The 24,038-nt window shown below is 34.1% G+C and overlaps 1 protein-coding gene across 8 annotated transcripts in view; it reads left to right on the top strand.

The window, feature by feature from the left end:
* PCDH7 (protocadherin 7) overlaps positions 1-24,038 on the top strand; it is a 413,531-nt gene that overhangs the window by 200,605 nt on the left and 188,888 nt on the right. For 3 of the 8 annotated variants that reach the window (XM_072737923.1, XM_072737925.1, XM_072737924.1), the window contains exon 3: positions 20,627-20,722. The exons of the other annotated variants lie outside the window; for them this stretch is intronic. In XM_072737923.1, the coding sequence (XP_072594024.1) occupies positions 20,627-20,715 (89 nt within the window). In that variant the 3' untranslated portion in view covers positions 20,716-20,722. The remainder of the gene's footprint in view (positions 1-20,626; positions 20,723-24,038) is intronic. 8 annotated transcript variants of the gene reach the window in all.

Genomic DNA, 24,038 nt, shown 5'->3' with positions numbered 1-24,038 from the left:
GCTTTAAAGAAAAAACTAATGCATTCCTTGTGTTGTGGTTGCAAATTGTTTTTGTGATTTCTATTTTAAGATTCAAGTTAAGTTCATGGATATTTTTCTTTATCTCACATTCCTAGCTGAAATATAGACAGTAGGTTGCCTTGTTTTTAAATCTCATTTCTGGTAAATTTTTACTTAATTTATGCAGGTTGATTTTGTGGGGTTTTTTTTGACATTATTCTCATTATTTTGCCTACCTTCTCATTACTTTCTGGGAAGTAGAATTATAAGTTTATTACAAAATGAGAATATGTTTGATAGACATGCAAATTTAATTGCTTCCTTTAGATAGATTTTCAACTACTTAAATATGATAATCTTGAAAAAAACCTGAATTTCTTATCATGGGTGTTCAGACGAAATTGTGATGAGTGCTAGAAAATGTTTTGGTAATAAAAGATGGTAGAAGAGTATCTTGCTGCTTAAAAACTATCTACTCATTAATTTCTACTGTAAGATATATTTTTAAAAATTTTATTTCTAAAAAAAAGTATTTCTGCTCTACAATGCTTACCATCTATGCTGATGAGGTAATCAGGGGACCCACATATGATCTGAGAGTGGTGTGCTTCTCTGAGGTTACATTCCTATGAGCCATAGTGCCTAGACTTGAATTATGCCCATTGTTTTTATTCAGTATGAGGCTGCATTTCACCAACCCAGCATTTGTAGCAAAAGGTCATAGCAGTCATAGCTGGAAACTTTATACAATGAACAGGAAATTCGGACTACTATGAGAATTCATTGAGTTCAATAACCTTTTGTTGAGCATTTACTCTGTGCAAATTCCCATGAAGGATCCAAAGGTGAATGAAACATCTTTTCTGCCTCTTAAGCATTTGGATATCATGATGAAGAATGATGTGTACAGATATTTAGATATTTAAAAGTAAAGGCTCTATGGAAAGGTTAAAAGCTACCAGAACCACAGGATGATGAATTGGGGATATGAAAAACCACAACCAGGCTTTGAAGGATGGGTAAGTAAGGATTTGATAAGGGAACTACGGATAAAGTTATAGAGACTAGTGAGTGATGCCAAGGAGACCAATCTGAGAGGGTGTGGAAATAATGGTACTATTTTGTCAACTTGGGAAAAACTGAAAGAATAGCACATTTCCAGGAAAATGAATCTGATTAAGATATGTGGAGTTTAAAATACCTTTGAAAAATTCAGACAATATCTACAGGCCATTGAAAATGGACATCTGAAACTGGGGAGTATACACAAATAGTGGAAATACAGCTTTAAAAGCTATTAGCACCCTAGTGATTATGGAATCTTGGGAATAGTGAGATTAGCAATGAAGCCTATACCACTAATAAGAGATGATTCCCAAAACTGAATCTGAAAAAAAAAATATAAAAGAACACAGAGAAGTAAATTACAGTGAAGGTGCCTGAGAATGATATTTTTTAAAAGCAAAAACATAATGTGGCAGGGTGAGGGGAAATTTAGAATTAGGAAAGTAGTGGGTATCAAATGTCCAGTGATGCAGACACATGATCATGCCGATCTTGATAAGGGGAAAAAAAATGACAATAACAACCCAGAAGACCCAACTGAAAGATATACTGCTTTTTACATTCTTCTCTCCTATGATGCTGTAAGCTGTTTGAGGACAGAGCCTTTGACTTGTTCACCATAGCATGATATAACTGGAATAATCCCTACACAGAGGTATCCAAAAAAAAAAAAAATTGAATTTAGTTTCGTGGTCTAAGGATCCAATGTTTCTGATAGAGATTCAGTAGAAGTAAGCAACTGAGAAAGCTGAATACCAGTAAATATAGTGTAAAAAAACACACTTGAAAAGACTTTTTCAGATCAAACAAGCCCTTATAATGTCATTATCAAAGGAGGGGCATGGTTGTATCCGTTGAGAACAATCTTAATGAATTTTTTTAAAGACTTATTTATTATTTGAGAGACAGTGAAAGAGAGTAGAGGGAGAGGACAGGGAAAGAACCCTCAAGCAGACTTTGTGCTGAGCAAGGAGCCTAATGTGGGGCTCAATTACAGGACCCTGAGATCATGACCTGAGCTGAAGCCAAGAATAAGATGCTCAACCAAATGAGCCACACAGATGTCCCTTAATGAATTTCTAATCATCTATGCTCCCATTGTTCAGAATTGTTATTTTATTTACTGAAAATTTACTGAAAGTCCTACCAAGTCTGAAATTTGTGTAATAGCTTTTGCTATATCTCCTTGAGTGATTTATTAATTACTCTTTTTTTTTTAAGATTTTATTTACTTATTCATGAGAGACACACACAGAGAGAGGTAGAGGCACAGGCAGAGGGAGAAGCAGGCTCCATGCAGGGAGCCCGACGTGGGACTCAATCCCAGTTCTCCAGGATCACGCCCTGGGTTGAAGGCAGGCGCTCAACCGCTGAGCCACCCAGGCGTCCCTAATTACTCTTTTAAATGAGCTTTGACCTGTAATAAGTCTTTTACATTTTACTTTGTACAAGGCCATCATTTGTCCATCTCACTGGCTTGAAATTTAAAGTATCTGACTAGTGTCACTTTTGTTGAGATCTGGTAATTGATCACATTTTCCTGGTCATCAAAAATTTTTATTTTGTGATTATTACAGGACTCCTGACACTGTAAGAGTGCTATCAATTGTTGGTACTACTGTGTAAATAAATATGCTTCAAAACAGAAAATAATGAAAATAGAATTTGCTTCACACATAAATTCAAGCAACATAGTACAAGGACTGTCTAAATCCAGTTTATTTTGTATGTGAAAAATACCACAGAAATTCAATGTCAGAGATGCTGACCACAGCTGGTACACCATGCAAGGGAAGAAATGTCTCCAAATATATTATGTGCGAAGACTTACTAATAATGATTTGCCAGGCAGATGTCACTTTTGACACTGTTTTTATCTAAGGAAGGTCAGCGGTCAATGACAAATTTATTCTCCTTTCTCTGTGTTCATTGTTGCTTCGTAGGAATTATAAATAAGACTTTATTAATAAAACTTGTCTTCCAACCCAAGATAATCTAACCAGTTGCTGCATAATAATTTCCAAATAAAAATATTAAAAATATTTAATCACACAATATATTTATTTGGTTTACCAGATTTCTCTAGAAATATCCTTTTTTTTTTTTTTTTTTTTTTGGCCTGGCATGTGCACTCTCCATTGTCCTGAAGCTTTGCATAGAGTATATGGAAATGTAGAATGTGCCAAGAGAAGGCTACCTGTCTGGTTACCAGGTAGACTCTAGGTGGTACCTGGAACTTTTTTTTTTTCCTCAAAAAAAAAAAAAACAAAAAAAACAAAAATTTATCAGTGCACATGATTGTACAGAGACAAGATCAGTTCTCAATAATATTGCAGGATACCCATTTCGAACTGGAGCATTAGTTTCTTAAATTTTGAGCAGGAGAGTATCCCATTCAAAAAAAGGAAAATTCCTGCTTCTTCTCCCTAAAGAGACCCAAGGCAAATAGCATACCTCTTAAAAGATTACCTGGTGAGGATAGAAGAGGGACTTCTTCATCCAGATCCACTGAGGCCAGATGAAGTCTGCTGATACACATCCACCATTGAATGATGGATCATCTAAAAAAGAGATTGTTTTGGCTCCCTAGATTCAGAGCATCTTTTAAGACTGGGCACCAGTTAAGATCCTGTGCCCCTAACTTGTGTTTGTTGTTTTAGTTGCTTGTTTTCTCTTCTCTTTAAGATCATCTCTTAAGGATTTTGCATATCTTTTCTTAGAATATGTAACTTGGTTTTCCAATATCAACTTTAAGCATGTTTATATAGCTAGACTCCATTCCCCTCCTGGCTTCTGGTCCATTCTATAAGATGTCTTTGCATTACTAAATGTTCAATCAATTAGTCATCAGGTCTATTGTTTACCTGGACTGTTACTTGCTGTTACTCTTGCATGCCTGATACCTGACACTGAAAAACGTGTAACAAAAACATTTCCCAGACTGATACGTAATTTTTAACATTTAACATTGTTATTTCTATACTCATAGTTTCTCAGATGATTCTCACCTACAATAAATTCAATCTTCAATTATACAGCTACTTGGCGGAAATTGAGTTTTAGGGACCAATCCTTATTTTTTCCCTTTACTTTGGTCAGAGCAATGTTAACCATACATCATCTTTAAATAGGTGATTGGGAGCAACATGTTCACACAGAACCATATTTTATCAGAGCTCTTCGCCTTAAGCTTCCTCCCTTTTATTCGGTGTGATCAATTGTGTTCAGCCTTCACTAGTTCTTTGAGAATTCAATTTTGAGAGGCACTTCTAGTCTCCTGGACAACATTGGTTCGTCTCTTTCTACCGGAATAATGAAGATCTAAAATCTAATTCCTGCCTATTTCAGCCCCAGACTGTTTTTATCCTCTTTTGTGAAATCGAACCCACATGCTTTTCTTTTGTAGCCCATGTCTGAGTATTACCTATGTCCCCAGGATCAAGTAGCTATTAAATTAGTTTTATCAATTGTCCATGGGTTTAGAGGTCCCCATGTGTGTTTTTCTTAAGTAACTACATTTTATTTCAGAGCACAAAGTACAGGACTTTTGACTTGATTACTTAGCCTTTGCTTTTTTCTTTTATGTTTTTGAAAATATTAGGAAAAATACATTACTCTTCTTTACCCAAATGAAAAGTTCTGAGTTTCTCTGACATTTCACTCCTGAAGGAGGATTAAAGTACTGTCCCACAGATTGACTCTGAGGTTTCTTTATTATTATTATTATTTTATGCATTCTAATAACTTTACTTCTTTTGCCTTTCTCAACTTCACCATCCCATGCACATTTTCTCCATTGTAGTACCTCATCCATGACATTTCGAGGGTCAAGTGATTCATTTTCTCTACCGAAAGTCATTATATTTGAGTCATTTCAGACTACCAAGTTTTTGTATTCCTTTTGGGATAGCTTTTAGAAAAGTCTGTCTTGGGATCCCTGGGTGGCACAGCGGTTTGGCGCCTGCCTTTGGCCCGGGTCGCGATCCTGGAGACCCAGGATCGAATCCCACGTCGGGTTCCCGATTCATGGAGCCTGCTTCTCCCTCTGCCTGTGTCTCTGCCTCTCTCTCTCTCTCTCTCTCTCTCTCTCTGTGACTATCATAAATAAATAAAAAATTAAAAAAAAAAGAAAAGTCTGTCTTATCACTTCTCAATTTTAAAATGTCCTTGCTATATCTAACTTAATTCTTCTATGTTATAATATGTAATGCATAATAATCATAAATAGTTCTGCCTCTCTGTGTGTGTTACTATCATAAATAAAAAATAATCATAAATAGTAATAAATATGTCAATATTATATGTAATTTTTATATATGTGTATATAATATAGGTATGTATATATTTACAGAGATAGATGCCAGAAATTTGAGTCTTTGTTCAAGCTCCACCACATTTTCAGGGAGGAAACCTGGATCAATACACATATATCTCACTCACTGATAAAATGGGAACAAGAATTATAATAATTACTCTCCTGCTTTTCTTAAAGGGTCGTTGTACAGTTACGCATGAACATTTATTTTTAGGTAGTTAGAATTTAATAAAGTTATATCAAGTTACCGATTTACTATATTCACTTGTTTATGTATACTCTACAGTTTTTTTCTGGTTCTACAGCTTTTCCTTTTCAATGTCAAACTTGCAATCTTCATAATATTTACTAAGTACATAATTGTTTTCTTCCTACAAAAATGTTCACATATTTTGCCCCAAAGGTAAGTTGTTTCCTGGCCCTTTTTGAAATCCGTATCGGTTTTTAAGTTTAAGAGCACACGGTTCTCTATGTACTGTCAATAAATGACAATATTTATAATATGGTTCTGTGAAAACCATAGACAAAGGAAACTTAGGAACAGTTTCAAATTTATTTCTGCAGCTAAATGGCTTCTGTCTTTAAGAGGCCTGCATATATTTTCCTGGATTTATTGTGAAAGGGTAGTAAATGACAGAAACCAGTAACTCACAGAGATATTCATCAAATAATTATTAAAGATCATTCAGTGCCCAGCAGCAGAACAGTTCTCAAAACTCTGAGATTACAGACGACTCTCAAATATTCATGGCAGGAAGAAAAGCCTTGTAAAGATGATCGCCAATCACAGTATGGATAGATTCTGCGAATTAGGCACCGATTCATAACACTTATTCACTTCTTCACTTAAGCTGCTAATTAAGCCAAATATATTTATAAATGTAGAAATCAACTTTAATGGAGTATTTGAGATCATTTTCAGAGTATAGTACAAAACACCCCGATTACAATACAATTCAGGCATAAAGGGCTGAAAGGATTTTAAAGGGAAGTCATCATGAAGTATCTCTAATGTCAGAGACAATTGAATTACAGACTTATTCAGTCCCTCTTGCACATAAACACACAAAGCGAGACACACCAGAAAAGAACAATCTACCATAAAGTGGGTGTTACACCTACATTAAGGCTTATTGGAATGATTTAACAATATCCTTATTAAGTATCTAAAATATGATAAAAAGGGTAAGGAAAATTGAAATAATAAACTAATACTTTTATGGTACATTAGTGCTAACCTGAGGATTCTACATATTTGCTTTGTAGAATCACTGAGGAAGGTAATATTATCTGTGTTCTATAGATGATGAGACTGGGAAAAAGGTATGTAAAATTATGGTTAATAACTGATAACATTAGATGTTCAATACATAGGAGCTTGTATTATTTATCATTCTTGCTTTTTGCTCTTAGCTCCACAGGGCTATCTTTGCATGATGGCATTCAAAGTTCCTGAGACCTGTTGCAGCTATGATAACTATTTCTATTTCAAAAACACCTTTAAGTAGAAAATTAGTTTTATATTTAATAGAAGCATTAATTTATCATGTAGTGTTGAGCAAATCATTGATCATGTGTTATTATCTAAGGCAGGCAGAAAGCCATTCCTTACCCATTTTTCAGGGACATTAAGAGAATCTCTCTCTTTATTTGTGTGACTTATAAAACACAATGCATTTCTTTTGCAATTTTGGCAAAGCAACATCATATATCATTAAAACCCATTCTAAATCATGGTTTGACATAAATATTGAGACCTGTGAAATAGTGAAATAGTCAAGTTTTTATATCACAAAAGTCAGATAAAGGCTAATAGATTGTTTTTTTTTTTTTCTCTTCAGAATAACAGAATGATAGACTCAATAACATGAGCTGCTTAAAGAAATACAGTATTCAAAATAGGGTAAGGATTAATGTGAGGTGCTCTATTCACTGGTTAAACTTGATAATTTTGCTCCTTATGCTTGTATCTCATTGGTAGTTTGTTCTACTCACACACATACACATGAATGTGCACACACACACACACACACACCTTCATTGCAACCTCTGCCAAGGTAGGAAAGTTGCTTCATTTGATGGACTACTGCATATGTACACGAAAATACAGCATCAGCAGCCTGCTTCTGGAGTTGATCTCATGACTTCCAAAGATTGTAGAAACAAGCAAATTAACTTTTTAAAAAAGATTTTATTTATTTATTCATGAGAGACACAGATAGATAGAGGCAGAGACACAGGCAAAGGGAGAAGCAGGCTTTATGCAGGGAGCCCGATATGGGACTCGATCCCAGGACCCCGGGATCACACCCTGAGCCAAAGTCAGACGCTCAACCACTGAGCCACCCAGGCATCCCAAGCAATTAACTTTTTAATTATGCAAACCATTCAATAAAGTAAGCACTAAAAAAGATGTTTAAACAGTTTAATACTTTTTATTATTGTCTTAGTAATGTTGGAAATTTCAAAATAAGCTAAAATCTTACACTAAATGCATAAACTCTCAGAGGTTTTTTTTTAATGTCCTCTTTGCAGAATAAATACAGGAAAAAATACTTTCATACCCATATTGCTACCTTCCGAACTATTAGTTTGTGTTAAATATGATTTGTATATTATATAATCAAATTAGAAAGTATCCTAGCACTTTCAAGACCTGGGCACACATATTTTTAACTGCAACACAAGCCCCTGGCCTCCATAGGGAGTATTAATCTTAAATATGCGTATCTGTTGCTCTAAATTATTGAACTTGATTAAACTTGTTTAAGAATAAGAAAGTTTCTTAGATACAGTAACAAATTAAAATAAATTGGAAGGGAATTTTGAAATCACTGGCATAACAAGTTAAAGGGCATATATATCATCTGCAAGAAAGAATTTCCAAGTTCCTCTTACTCAAGTATTACACCCTGTTAAATCTCTCAATAGTGGCGAGAAGAGATGGTTTACAAAGGTAGGTTAAGGACTCCATTGGTGCTAGCATTTACAATATTGTAATTTGTTTTTTATACTAAAATAGAGTATAAATTCTTAATTTGACATATGGAGTCACTTCATGAACTTAGGAATATCTAGGCATAAAGGATGGTGCCTATTTCAATGTGGGATTAAGTAAAATTATCTATTTTCACTGAGAAGTCATGGCATATGTAGTTCCCTAATAATTGACCTAGTCATTAAGGAACTGAGAGGCCCCAGCTGCCCCTGCTGCTCATCTTAATGATCATATATGTTTTAGCATCAGTACCATGGCCTTCATTTTCTTCTATGGGAAGAAGCCGTGACATTTCTGAAGTGGTTAAGGCAGTTCTCTTGCCTCGATAGGGGAAAAAAAGAACAGAAATGTAATATGGCTACATGGAGAGATGCCTGCCTCTGAGCTTTTTTCATTTGAGCAGCTCACGAAATATTGCTGCGTGTTATTGGTCAGACACACATTCTTTCTAAACGCAGGTTACTATCATTGATTTCCAAGAGCAAAAGGATCCATTATAATATTTTTTGCACTTCATTTAGCTAGTCTCCTTATTGATTGAGCTTCATGAACTACCTTCTCCCTCATGTGCCTTCCTAAACAATTTTGAGAACAAATATTTTACTTAATGGCTCCACATGTGGAGAATTTGACTTCCCAGTTACTGTATATTTTAGATGCTCATTGTGAAATTTATAAGCAGACTTTAGGAAATCTCAGGATTCCTCGCTTGGGAAACACATACACAGACACACGTACACACTCATGCATATGCACGGATTATCCTTGATATGCGGGGCTGAGAAGGCTAAAGCATATATTGGAGATCATTTAAATAATAAATTATGCCTTCAGGAAGATGTTATTTTAGAAATGTTCTTTTAAAGTCAATGCTTTCACTAGTTGTAAACTCTTAACATATTGAGATTTTGTATTTTAAAATGAGTAATATTTTCTCTATTAAAGTAAATTTTATTAAATTGCAAACAGAAAGTGTGTAGTACTTATTTTTTTACAGTTTGGATCATTTTCTCTCACTGCTTAACATGCCAACCTGGAATATAATATAATTCTTTAAATAATATGCCAACAAAAAGGGGATCCCTGGGTGGCTCAGCGGTTTAGTGCCTGCCCTCATCCCAGGGCGTGATCCTAGAGTCCTGGGATCGAGTTCCGCATTGGACTCCCTGCATGGGGCCTGCTTCTCCCTCTGCCTGTGTCTCTGCCTCTCTCATTCTCTCTCTCTCTCTCTCTCTCTCTCTCTCTCTCTCTCTCTCATAAATAAATAGATAAAATATTTAAAAAAATAACCAACAAAAAGACTGTAAGGTTAACTTATGCCTATGGTTTTCTAATGCCTTCTACTGCTTTTCTCCTCTCAAGAATAAGGTATATATCTATGTTTTCACAATAGGAATTTATGGATTGCACTGGTTGAATTAAAATAGCTGTATGCTAATTTAGGGTATTCTCAAATGTTGCTTCAAGGTTTTTTCACTGGATTGCTCAAATATTTCATCATTTCAAACTATCCTTTATACCTAAAGGCCCGGTTTTCTTTATAAGCCTAAAAGAGCACGTAGGCCTGGCACCGCTAACACTGAGCAACAGGTCTCAACAAGAAACTGTGCCTGAGACTAACTGGAGCTGACGGAATTTGTATTTCAAGTTTCTGTTGAAAATGTATGGAAATAGGATGTAAATGTACCAGTTATTTATAATAACAATTTCAGCATTATGGCATATTAGGCTTTTCATGCTCTTTCTCTCTGCAGTAGAAGCCAGCCCTAACTGTCCTTGGCTTCTGCAGTGCTTGTTAAAATAACGTCCTTCTGATACTACTCGTAATAAACCTTCATGGAGGCAATCCAAGATAGATCCTACTGATAATGGAGTTCTCTTGAGTAGTGAATTGTATTCTTGTGAGATTCCAGCATAGTTATTTTCTTTAGGAGTTAAGGGTTTTATGTTGAAATCATATTTATTTATTTATTTATATTATTGAACAGTCTCACTGCTATGACTAAGAAAATTGCTCCATAAAATACTTGGTAATGTAAATGTGAGAATGAAAGTTATATATCTGGTGATTTATTAAATTTATGGCTTGTAGGAACATGACTGTCTCTATAAAGAAATCTAATATACACATCGGAGAATATTCTAGTAATGCCTTGTAAAAATGGGATGGTGTTGTAATTTGAAATCTCAAAAGCATGAACCACTATAGAGGTATGCCTTCAGCATTTCTAATCATGCACGGCCTGACTTTGCAAATCTAAATTTGATGTAGGAAAATTTAGAATATGCATTTATTTTGGAAATACTTGCTTTCCCACAGAATGTAACATTCATATGTTCCTCTCTTTTGATGTACTGTATTCCCTTACCTGTTTCTTTTATTGGCAAGGAGTAGAAGGGTCACCCAAGAGTAGGAAGTTAATTGGATTTATGTGAGAGGAAAAATGGACGAAGGTTGATGAGCACAAGCCTAGAATTTGAGACCAATGATTACCCCAGAATGAAGAATATTGGCCTGTAGGCCAAGAGGGACTCAGGGCTATAACCAGTGCTCTGGAAGTACATTTGTCACAGCGAAATATCTTTAACTTCTTTCTTCATCTCCTAGGAATTACTTTAAAAGTTTTAGTCCACATTTCTAAGACTATATTTTGTTTCGCCTTAAACTTTTAAAAAGTTTTTATCATCACATTTTCTGAATTGATTTTGAGTGAAACTCTGTTGAGAAGTTTAGTGTATTTGGCCAGTAACATTTTAACTTTCAAAGAAGTGATTTCATGATTCTTAAAATGAACCCCCATTAATTGATATATTAATGTAGTATTTGAAAGACCCAAAAAGATTTAGCCACACAACATAAGATTTTATAAAATTGTATTTTTATAAACAGAAAAAAATATACAACAGCAAAATACAAAAGCATATTTTGTGCATTATATACAAATACAGTACACCACAATAAATATTTTGTTTCTTTTTATGCAATATGCTTAAAATAAACATAGCTATGCTTTTTACAATAAAATCCATGTGGTATATGGTTTATTTTCAAGTCCCCGTCCCATCCAGGAAATGTATTACTTAACTGACATATAAAAGAACATATATTTTGGAGGTGAGGAAGAAAGAACAGGTTCTTCACAATAATTAGCAGGCCCATATGCTGTTTATTGAATTTGATCCTAGTCAACCAATTCAGAGAGCTGATTGAAATAAAAAGAAATCCATAAATTTGCAGAAGTATGAAAACATGTGCACATGTACTGCTCATGCAGTTTTATCATCTGTCAGATTTCTCAAGAGTATACCATATTTTATAGGTTTGAACTAAAACATTATGAATTCACCCATATATAATGGAACAAGATATATGCTTTGAAGGAATAGCATTATCCATAGTTGACATTTTACATCCTGTCATTTAAATGACAGTATTAAAAAAAAAAGGGTGTTCTTATGTATTAACTGAATTCTCTTTGTACATGAATGTGTTGAAAAGAAAATACCACAAAAAAAGAAAGAAGGCTTTTGCAAGCGTCTGAGATGTTTCATAGTCAAAGAACAACTTGTGTTTTAAAAATAAATTAAAATACATTAGGAACCGTATGCAAGTATTTCGAATAAAGGATTGGGTGAACAGACTGTTTTATTTTCCTTCCATTCTACATATCTATGAATCATCATTCCTTGAGGTTCAAAATTATAAATAACACTACAGAGTGGAGTTATTTCAACTTTCCAAAGGAAATCATCCGTTTTTTTCATGTTCATATTAGTAAACTCAAAATGGCTTTGCATAGTTTCTGCTAATTTTATTCAAGACTGAAAGGTTTTTGACAGAAAATGTTCCCCGATTTTTTTTTAAGATTTAATTATTTATTCATGAGCAACACACAGAGAATGAGGCAGAGACACAGGTAGAGGGAGAAGCAGGCTCCATGCAGGGAGCCCGATGTGGGACTTGATCCTGGGACCCTGGGATCATCACCTGAGCCAAAGGCAGATGCTCAACCACTAAGCCACTTAGGCATCCCGTGTTTCCTGATTGTTAGTAGATTATTACATTTATGTGGCCAAATTCACTCAGAATTGACAACTATTGCTTGACTTGGCCAGGTTACAATATAGTAGTTGGTACTAAAAGGGGAGAAATAGCAAAAATGAGTTGTAAAGAAAAAAAAAATTTCAAGGAGTAAATTATTAGCAAATCATGCTGTAGGGAAGGATGGTTAAGTAGGGAGATTTTTATACTCTAGTTATCACTGAAAGTTGTAATATCAACCCCTTATATACAGGCACACAAACGTGATACCAGGAAATGAGGGTAAAAAATTATCATCTATTATTTAATTTCAGCTATTAGGACGGTCATTTATAGGTCTTAGATGATGAGAGCTAGGTGGAGTTAGGTACCTGACAATTTGGATACAGAGCTTTATTATATTTACAAAGTTAGGATTTGAGAGGTTATAAGGAACATTGTCTAATTTTTATGATATGTGATTTTTGCTACAAAATTCTCTTGAAAATAAGCTCTAGAATTATTTATATATGCATCGAGTAGAATAGAGGACTTTCTTTCTTTCTTTCTTTCTTTCTTTTCTTTCTTTCTTTCTTTCTTTCTTTCTCTTTCTTTCTTTCTTTCTTTTCTTTCTTTCTTTTCTTTCTTTCTTTCTTTCTTTCTTTCTTTCTTTCTTTCTTTCATTTCTTTAATGTGCTGCCATAAACTAGATAATTCTCGGTAAAGAATAAAGTCATTTGTTTCTAATCCTTAAAGTTTATAATATATATTAATATAGCTGAATTATATGTAACCAATAAAACCACTCTTTATTTAAAAAAAAATTCTTTCTTTCTTTCTTTCTTTCTTTCTTTCTTTCTTTCTTTCTTTCCTGATTCATTTAGTAAATATCTTACCATCTAGACTTTATGCTACAGGACGACAAAGACCATGTTTTCATGTTTATTGTATCTCAGGCTACTAGTGCAGTGCCTGGAAGAGTAGATGTTCAGTAAACATTCACCAAATTAATTAAAGAATATATTAATATTTTCTGAGCCAAGGTCTACCCATGATTTCCATTATTACCTTGGATTCTATGCTTTTTCTTTGCTCGTTCTTCTGATAAAGATCTGGACTGAACTGTGGTGCTGAAGAAATCAACCAAAATGAGTAGTATAAAGCATACCATATCTAAAAAGAGACAGGATAATCATAAAGTCTTTGTAAAGTATTACAAAACTCCTCACCTAAAATTCATATTATTCTTACTGATCATTGGTGTGTACTACAGGTAGTATTTATACATGAGATAGGATATTTATTATTTTTCATAAAGTTCTAAACCTGGGCCTTGGGCAGCCGGTGGCTCAGCGGTTTAGCACCGCCTTCTGTCCCGGGCCTGATCCTGGAGTCCTGGGATCAAGTCCCACATCGGCTCCCTGCATGGAGCCTGCTTCTCCCTCTGCCTGTGTCTCTGCCTCATTCTCTCTCTCTCTTTCTCTCTCTCTCTGTCTCTCATGAATAAATAAATAAAATCTTAAAAAAAAAAAAAGACCTAAATCTGGGTCTTGTGAAGAGTATATTCTTTATTTCAAAACCATACTTCTCCAAGTATATTTTTTCTCCTTTCTGTCCTAGTTGATAGAACTAAGGTGTATCAACAGAAATCTGTATTTTGTAGTTGAGAAATTGTTCTTTTGTAGCCATCTTGAACATCAAAGATAGCATCTGGATAGTATACACCTAACACAGGGAAAAATTGTAATATTCTTTACATACCACACTCAGTTAAAGTATTTTCTAGATAAATTGACATTAATTAGTGGACTTTATGAATCTGCTAATTATCATCTGAAAGTTGAGAACATCACAATTGCTAGTTCAAATTCTTAATACATTTCTCACATGGGATTAACTATATTTTTATTTATATATTCATTCATTTATTACTAAAATATAATTGAAATCTGATTTCAAAGACAACTATAAAATTCAGGTCAAGGACACCTCTATAAGCCATAGATAAAATTCCTGGTTAAATTTCTGTTTTAAGTAAATTTTCTATCATCTATGTTATTCTTTACATATTTCGTTCTATATTTATGAAGATGCTGGAATATGGGTTTTTCTTCTGAAATTTCAGTTTGTTTTACTTCCCCCTCTTCCCTCATCCCTCCACCCCCACCCCCAGGAGAGGCTAGGAAGACTGGGCGGAAATTAAGATTTTTGATGGGTTTGAAAAGGTCTGCATGAAAAGTGGTTCTCTTTGAAGTTTTCAAGGTAATTATATTTGTATCACTGTATTTCTGGGTTTTTTAAAAAGTCATTTATGTCCACCTTGAACCTGTGTAACGGTTCTACTTCATTGCTGCCCCTTTCACTCTTGTTTAAAACTTCTATCCTCTCTCCCTCACCTCACTGTATTCTATATTCTCTGCATGGTAACCAATTCACTATCCTTAAATACACAACAAAAAATGGTATATTACTTAGTGTGCTACTTAACCGCCACATGTGAAAAATACATCTTTTAATTCTTAGAACATTCCTAATACATAGATTTTATTAGTTCACAGGAGAGCAAATTTCGGTTCATCACAGATATTAGGTGATTTGCTCAAAGTCACACAGCCAGCAAGTAGCTGAGATAGAGTTTGAAGAAAATCTGTCAAACAAAAGCAGTGTGTTTTTTCTATTACAACCTGCTGCGTCTAGCCGTGCCCTTCTTTCACTGAAATGGTCTTAATCTCTTTCATCTGCATCACCTAACTACAGACCAATTTTTTTTTCTTTAAAGTTGACTGCAACTATGACCTCTTCTGTGAGGCCTTGCTGATGCTCTCATCCTTAGCTCAATTCTGTATCACACATCTGTATTAACATATATCGCAGTGTCATTCTTATGGAGGATTTTTTGGTTTTAAAAAATGTAATATTTTTTCATAAAAATATTTTATTTATGTCAACTTCTTATGGGTACTTTGCAATATATTTACAATTAATTATTTTTCAAGTATCTTAATTTAGATTTTGGATATGATGAGAATCAATGATGATATACTTCACATAAAGACAAAAAACACTTTGAGTCCTCTGTTTTTCAGAGTTTAAAGAAGTCCTGAAACTCAATGTTTAAGTTCCACTGACTAAATCAATGAGTGGCACAGATTGAACACTCATGAAATATGTGATGAGCAAAATTGAATTATCAAATTGATATAATAACCTTCAGTTCCAGAGGCTATAAATGTCTTGCATGAGGACTTAGTCTTTCTATAATTTTATAAATTGACCAAGCAATTACAAGTCAAGAAGAGAATGAACAGAATCCACATTAAAATATATTTTAAGTAAAAAGTAAACTGAATATTGGTTATATCAATGGAATGAAATAATGTATTAATTAAAATTAAAATTGTAAGTGAACATTATTCAATGCATTAATCAACAATTAACCAGGTATTCAGAGGCTATTACCTTGTCTAAAGGACAGACTGTATTCTACTATTATAGCTACTATACAGTTTTAGAGACAGCAGATCTGTAAAACATTAGAAATTTGAAAATAAGCAAAATATTGTAGATTTGCTAGAAGCTCTATAAAATGTTTTTAATTCAACTAAATATTGAAATTTTAATAAAATTGTCAAAAAGTGTATCACAACTCCAGATCTGTATATAGCAAAATTCTAATTGTCATAGTTAATCTGTAGAAAGTAGAGTGTAATATTGAATAAATTGATGAGCATCTTCATTTAAAAATTTAAAAAAGGATATTTCATATTTTTACTCTAGCGTTAAGAAAACTTACACATCATATGCTAGCAGTAATATACCCTACTTTAAATGCATATATATCAGACTCATTTAAAATGTACTTCAGAAAAATAAAATAAAATAAAATGTACTTCAGTATTAGTAGCTAAGGTTTGCACTTAAAATTTTCTATGCTATTTCCTGATTTTTTCATTGTACAATCATTTTACCAAAGCTAGATGCTAGTAATAGTAAACATTTTTACTTAGGTGATTTTGATTGCCACGAAGCTATACAGTCTATGCCTTTAAATCTTAGGAGTACAAAATATAATGCAGGATTCTAGAAACACATCATTAGCACTTACTAATGAGAGCTGAATAAAGGATTAACAACTATTCTTTTATCTTAGATCACTTATTATTTTTACTGATTTAAAAAAAAAAAAAAGCTTCAGGTGATACCTACACAGTAACATTTTTCCCCTTCATGTTTTCTGGTTTTTCCTTCCTTGTGGTCTCAATAGTTAAGTTTGACTAATAACTTCATTCAGGGCTTATATGGTTGTTTATCGTATACTTAAAAAGTGCATTGGGCGATGTCATATTTGCAGTGGTGCAGTTTCACGAGTGCTGTAAGAACACATAGGCTTCCTTTCTCTGTAAAAGTTCCCAGGTTCCACCTTTTTCCATGGTCACCAGGGCTGATTTTAATCCTGTCACTCAAGACTTAGCATAGCCAGGTTAACCTCTCTACACTCCAGCCTTTCCCTTCCACACTATGGACGCTAATATCGTGACTATTAAAATGCCCTTTTGATCGTTGCTTAGCCACTCTTAGCAAGAAGGAGGATGAAAGAAAATCAGACCCATCTCATTGCCTGGAGTAAGGCTTCCTCAGAGGACGAGGCTGGATGGCTCATCTTCAGCAAGGCCCTAGGTATGAATGTGAGAGACATTGGGAAGCTTTAGAGCCAGACTCAGAGTTAAAATATGTCTTCTAATTGTTAGAGAAAATTTGCTTCTAAGATGGACCTTACAAATAGGCTAACGAAAGCAGTACTATTATCAGGAATGTTTATGCAATGTGGCAATAGCCTTTTCTCCTATGTCCTTGTACCAGGCACACTGGGATTTGAGAAAGGCTTAAGACATTAAATAAGTAGAGAACAGCAGTATCATGGCCTAATCATTCTCTTTCTCAACACACCCAGCTGTCTTCTACTGTTCCTTCCACTGCACAATCCGTTCTGGTTGGACTCACTTCAGACCTGCCAGCCCTCCATGGCCTCTTTGCCACCAACCTGCATTAGGTTGCATCAGCTTCCCTTTCTGCAAACTGCTTCTTTTCTCCTTGTACCCATATCCTTCTCAGTCATTGAGAAGAAGCTTAGTCTTGTCAAAGACTGCTCCCCTCATCTCTTCTCTTGTAACTTCCAAGCACTACAGTGTGTGACCCCTCCTTTGGTTCCCCACCGAAAGATTGTAATCTCTTGGGAAATGAAGCAAGCCTTGAGCCTTATTTTTCTGTGTAACAGTTCAACGTTGGGTGGTCTGTGCTTACTTCACTCAATCACACAACCTTTAGTATCTGTAGCTTCATATCAGCTTTACCTTGATTATGCATTTTTCCAAAAATAGAAATTAGAAGAGTCTGACTTTACAACGGGTAGACCAGTAGTTTTCTTTAGGATGTCATTGTCCTTTCATCTACATGACAGAGAATTCCTATCCTTTTGGAAAACCAAATTCATTACAAACTCTTTAATGTCAATGCTGTTCAACAATAATCTATCCACTTTTCATTTTCATGTATTATATCCCCCCCTTTTTTATCCAGGTGAAAATCTAGCTCACATCATTGTCCATAAGCAGATTCCTACCATATACCCCTGTAGTACCAGGGGCCATTTTATTATCCTGGCCTTTACCATTCACATCTGAAGGAAAAATATGTCCTAATTTCATATTTCTTAATCCATAAAGTTCTGTTCTCCACTCCATGAATTCATGGCTCTTTAAAATTCTAATTTAATCTTTTTGATGACTATTCTGTTTCAGTTATTTACAAACTCAGCTATTTATAAAATCATTTTATATTACTTGTTACATCTTGATGAATTGTATTATTAGTATTTTTCTGTGTCTTATGCATGTGTATTTATTTTCCAAAGTTTTTCATAAGTATACATTTGGTTATTTTTTTTCTCCCACAATATAGTATTAATTTTCAAATATATGTATGATATTCAAATATCATAACAATCTACCCTTCTTAAGGTCAAAGGAAGAATTTACTATATGTAAAATCCTTAGGATATTGGGGAGCCATATACAAAAAAGAAAAAAAATACTGTATTTCATGCTGGATGCAAGAATCTTGTCCCAAATTAAGAGCATGTAGATCTTTATCCTTCTGTCTTGCAAAATTCCCACATGTGATTCTTCCAAAGACAAAATATTGATCCCAAAATACTCAGGAATATTTAAATATAGGAATAATTAGGTTTATTTTTTTTTACTTTGATATTACTGGAATATGTAGGTTTTAATTTTAAAGGGGGATTTAAATTTTAAAATATTATGTGTAATAATATTTTAAATATTAAATACAAAATAAAAAATAAAAAGCTATAAAATATCACGTTTAATCGTATCAGATAAAAATTAAGTTTTCTACTTTGAATTGCCTTTCTTTTTATTTCAACAGGCCTAGACTTCATATGCCTTTAGAATTCTTTGATCCTAATCTCTTATGATAACCAATTAGTTTCTAAATTTCTCAAGGGCTGACTAATACTGTTGCCTAAGCATTAGGTGGGTCATGTTATTTTAAACAGAGATGATGGATAATAGTAAGCAGTGTGTCAAAGACCAGAGGAATTGAGAAATTGGAAAAATTTGAGACATCTTGTCTAAACAAGATTAAGACAAGACCAAAAGGATTATCATGCTTCTAACCCCAAAGATCGTTGTGATAGCTGCATTCCTAAACATCAGGATTAAAGGGTAGAATCACATTCAGAATGCAAACATGTATTCACAAAAATCCCTGTCTTTAAACAAAAATTCAAGAATGTCCCAGCCTGTCCATAAATAATACACTGAGAAACATATTGCATGAGGGGTCAGATGTTTTAAAAATTAATTCCAACTTATTTTTAAATATTTTCCAATATTTATTTTTTTATTTACTATTTTTTATTAAGACTTAATTTTTAAAGGAGTTTGGCTCACAAAATTGAGAGAAAGATACAGAGATTCCCCCTTATACCCTTGCCCTTACACACACAGTCTCCCCTGTTATCAGCATCCCCCAAACAGTGGAATACCTCTTCTTTTCCTCATAAAATATACATATATATTTTAAGTTTATTTCCACTTTTATAAGCTTTATAAGCTTCTCTAGGTAGTGCAAACCATCATTTTCCCTATGTAATTTATATCTAAATCTAAATATACAAAGCTAAAAATTTCTTCAAAAATATATACTAAGAGCAAAATCAGGTAGCAGTGTTTGGTATTTAGGTGTGCTATCCTCTCATATATTGATATTATTAAAGCAGTTGATCATTAATAAGATTCAGATCATATACTGTTATCAACTATTAAACATTTTCATTCTGTTTCTTTTTATACATTTCTATATATTCACTCTTCAGAATTTACATATAATCTAGATTAAATCATGTCTTGGGAACATATAATTAGAACATGAGCTTTTTTGCAAGTTTGATTACTTTGATCTCCTTATAAATCTATTACATTTAATTCATTTTTATTAACTTACCAAGTGAAAGTTGTTTTGATATCAGAGCTACATACCCTTAAGAGAATATAAAAAGGAATAGTGTATCGTGAGCCAGTTATATAGCAAGGAGGAAGAGAAAGAACGAGAAAATGGTAATAATCCTGTTGTGGAGGGGGGCAAAATACGTATATATTTGGTATTGTTTATCCTACAAAGTTTTTTCTTAAATATATTGTTAAAAAAAATCTATACCTACACCTGTATATCCCAATGAGAATAAGATAGTAGCTCATTTTTATGATTTTTTAAAATTTATATATTCATGAGAGACACAGAGAGAGAGGCAGGGACATAGGCAGAGGGAGAAGCAGGCTCCCTGCAGAGAACCTCATGTAGGACTCGATTCCAGGACCCTGGGGTCATGACCTGAGCCAAAGGCAGATGCTCAACCACTGAGCCACTCAGGTGCCCCAAGAGAGTAGCTTATTATGTGTAGCAGCTCCCTGTGTCCCTAGACTTGGATGATTCTTGTTGTAAGAATGTTTGTATTGACAACTTCCGAAATACCTAATTTGCATAAATTATGTTTGAAATGCATCTGGATTTTTTTAAAAAGGCAAGAAAGAAACCGAGCTCAGGGTTTTTGGAAATTGTTTTATTGGCCAGATCTATGGATGGTCACCATTGTGTAGGGGCTGCTGATTTTCCCTTCACATCTTTCCCCGTCTCCCTTCCCCAGGTGTTGCTGCCATCACTACCTTTCCCTTCCTCCCCTTTCCTCATGGCAAGACGCATGGAAGAAGAGTGCTGTTAAGGCCTCTCCATTAATCAACAGGTATGGTGGTTCTCATGAAGCAGTACCGCTGCCCCTCTTCTGCACTCTTCATTAAGAGTCTGACTCTTTGACATTCAGAAGACACATTTATACACTACACAGGGTCTATCGATGTGGAGGATTTATTCAACTTGAGTATATATATCTTTACCCATTTCGGCATACTACACATTTCAGAATTCCCTGCACAGCTAGAATTTTTTTTTTTTTTAATGTAAAGACTACAGCAGAATTGATGATACAGTTTTCAGAGAAAGGTGTTACGCAGTTTCCTCAACTGATTATCTAGGAAATAAAAGGAACTGGTATGTGTATGCTACTTTGAACCTTCTACAAACAATTGTTAGATAACGTACCTTTAAAAAGTACAAAATGAGTGTTGTGTGAATTTTAACTCAGAATTCAATTATTATCACATTTGGATTTTTGAAGGCATTGCGCAAAATCGCATGCACATGAATGATGCTTACTCATTTGCTTATAGAAAATGAGATATAAGCCAGATCAAATAAGTCTAAAAGCCCCACAAAGCCATGTCATTCAGATGTGAGAGCCAAATGTATTCTAATCGCTTTCTGCAAAAAAAGAAAAAAAAAAAAAATTGTCAACCTAGCTGGTGGCATTTGAAGGAGATGAAGGCAACGGTTTCCTCTAGGAGTCTCACAATTACCTCTGTTCAGGTTGCTGTAGTTTGAAAGGAGCTAGGTCCCTCAGGGCTCAAACTCCAGCAGAGTCATAACCTATAAAACATAAACACTTATTCATCACAGGGAAACACCCACTTTCTTGATTTCCTTTTTCACTAGAAGAACTGGTCCTTCTAGCTCCTGCAGGGGCTTGTTTTGGGGATGTGTCAGGTTCTGCGTTACACCTTTGTGACTCTCTCAGATTTTTGAGACATGTGACTAGAACATTACCTTTGGGCTAGGAAAATTATTGGCACATGCTCTAAGATAGTAAGGGTGTCTCTAGGTGGGCATTTGTGGCACCATTATTTGTGATGTTCTTTAAAGTGGTAGCATAATTAAGACTTGTTTGTGTCAGTAAACAAAACAAACCATTTTTATTTACGAGCACTTTTTACCAATGAGACCCTTTGCCACTGAAGGCTGAGCCATTAATCTTCATTCAAGAATGTATAGTCTCTTTTTGGATAAAGCTCTGAAGTCATTGGTTGCCCTTCATAATCCTATTTCTATACATGGTGTTGTCTTTCACGTCCACAGGCCTTCGCATAACTGGGTCTCTCCATCTGGAGGGCCTTTTTCCCAGGTCTGTTTGGAAAATTCTCAATAGTAATATCAGACATGGGCTGAGAGTTTAATGTGTGTCAGGCATCATGTTAATGAGTTTAATCTCCATTTTCTTAATTTATCTACACAAAGGAACATAGAGTTAGATGTTATTATCATTGTCCATATCTATTGGAAAAAAAAATGAGGCTTGGAGAAATCGAATGTGGTCAGGATAACTCAGAATTGACAGAAGTGGGATGTACCTTCTGTAATTTCTCCTGATTCCTGCCATGCAAAGCTGCGACTCTAATTCACGCTTGACTCTTGAGTTACTAGAGGGCAATGATTTCATCTTATCTTTTCTAAACTCTTCTGTGTCCACAGTGTTTGTTACTCACTAAATATTGGACAAATGAGTGAATGTTTATAAAACAGTCAGCTTTTTTTAACTGCATATGGATACTTCCCCTCATCCATACTCCCTTCAACTCTGTTTTTATTTCCCTTAGTATGTGCCTCTTGACCATTGTTAGCCTCACGGATTACTCACAATGTATTGTAAGAAATATATTATGCAACGTAATTCATTATTTTCTTCCAAATTTGGAACCTATAATTAAAAACCAAGTAATATTAAACAATTGCAAATGCAGGAAAAAGCTAATTTAAATGTTATAAAATTTACCGAATCTAGAGGTAAGAAGTATAGATATACTTGTATCTCATATGGAAAGAAAAAAAATCAACCAACACATTCTAAGATTTTTTTGGAAAGGTAACCAGAAAAATTCTTTTTTACATTATAGGAAAATGAAAGCACCTTAGTTTACCAGAAAAGTAAAGGAAAAAAAAAGTAAAGATTAAAATATAGCTGAGATTAAGAGGATTAATCATGAAGGAAAAAAATTTGAGAAAAAATAAACCACAAGATTCTGGAAAAATGAAAAAATTGAAAAGCAATAAAAAATTGAAGAACACATATCATTGAAAACCACAGACATTGAGAGAACTTTAAAAAATATGAAATCAAACTGGAGGGAAAACAAAATCAATGCAGGAAGAGAAAATGACCTTTATTTATGAATTTGTATTTCCTTCATCCTTAGAAAATCCTTTGAAGTAAAAGTACTGGAAAGAAAAAGAGCAAGTTAAGATACATTGATTTGGGAACACTGTATATTTATAGCACTTTTTTTCTAGTGCTTTTGGGAGCAAGATAAGGGTTTCAGCCTTAGCTTGGAGTATTTAGAACTAAAAAGATTGTGCCTGGAGAATACAGTTGAGTCAAAGCTTGATGGAAAATTAGAATACAAGTCAAAATATCCTTCCTCACCATACTTTCTAACAAGATAATCATAGAATTAATATCGATCTATTAGTTCTGTGAATATTGTTCCTATCTTTTTTTTTTCTTTTAATGTGGAGTGCCTAGAACATAGAATAAGTGTTTGCTGAATTAGTCATGGGCGTTTAAGAGAGATTATGGTCAACCAGTCTAGCCTTAGATTGTGCATGCATCCCTTAACACCATTGTAAGGATCACTCATCTCTGCTTTAATAATTCCAGTGACACAAAATCCAGAGGTAGCTCACTCTATCTTGGGACATCTTTAACTTCTCAGCTTTTTCTTATTTTCAGTCAAAGTCTGTCTTCCTGTAACTTGAATCCATTTATCCTGGATTTCCTCCTTGGGAAAACACATAATAAGTTATAGTCTTTTTCCAAATGAAAGTATTTCCAAGACATAAATTCAGACAGGTCCTCAGTTAGAGTGTCTACATATATAGTGTCTCTTTATATATTATTTCCTAAATTAAAGCCCCAGTTCATCTAATTGCTCTATGTTGTTTGGTTGCAAATCCTTTCAGCATTCATTTAGTGCAAATACTTTTCTTCTTCTTCTTTTTCTTTTTTTCTTTTTTTTTTATAAAACAAGGAATTCAGGATGGGCACCCACAGTTTAGATTCTCATATTTGGTCAATTTGAAGAGCCTAGAAAATCCATCTAAATACCTTCAGTAAAAAAAATAAAAGAGAGAGAGAGAGAGAGAGAGAGAGAGGGAGGTGCAGTTTAAAACAC

Source organism: Vulpes vulpes, chromosome 14, assembly GCF_048418805.1.
Source record: "Vulpes vulpes isolate BD-2025 chromosome 14, VulVul3, whole genome shotgun sequence".
In the NCBI taxonomy this organism is placed as follows: Eukaryota; Metazoa; Chordata; class Mammalia; order Carnivora; family Canidae; genus Vulpes; species Vulpes vulpes.
This window is presented reverse-complemented; position numbering and strand designations above follow the sequence as displayed.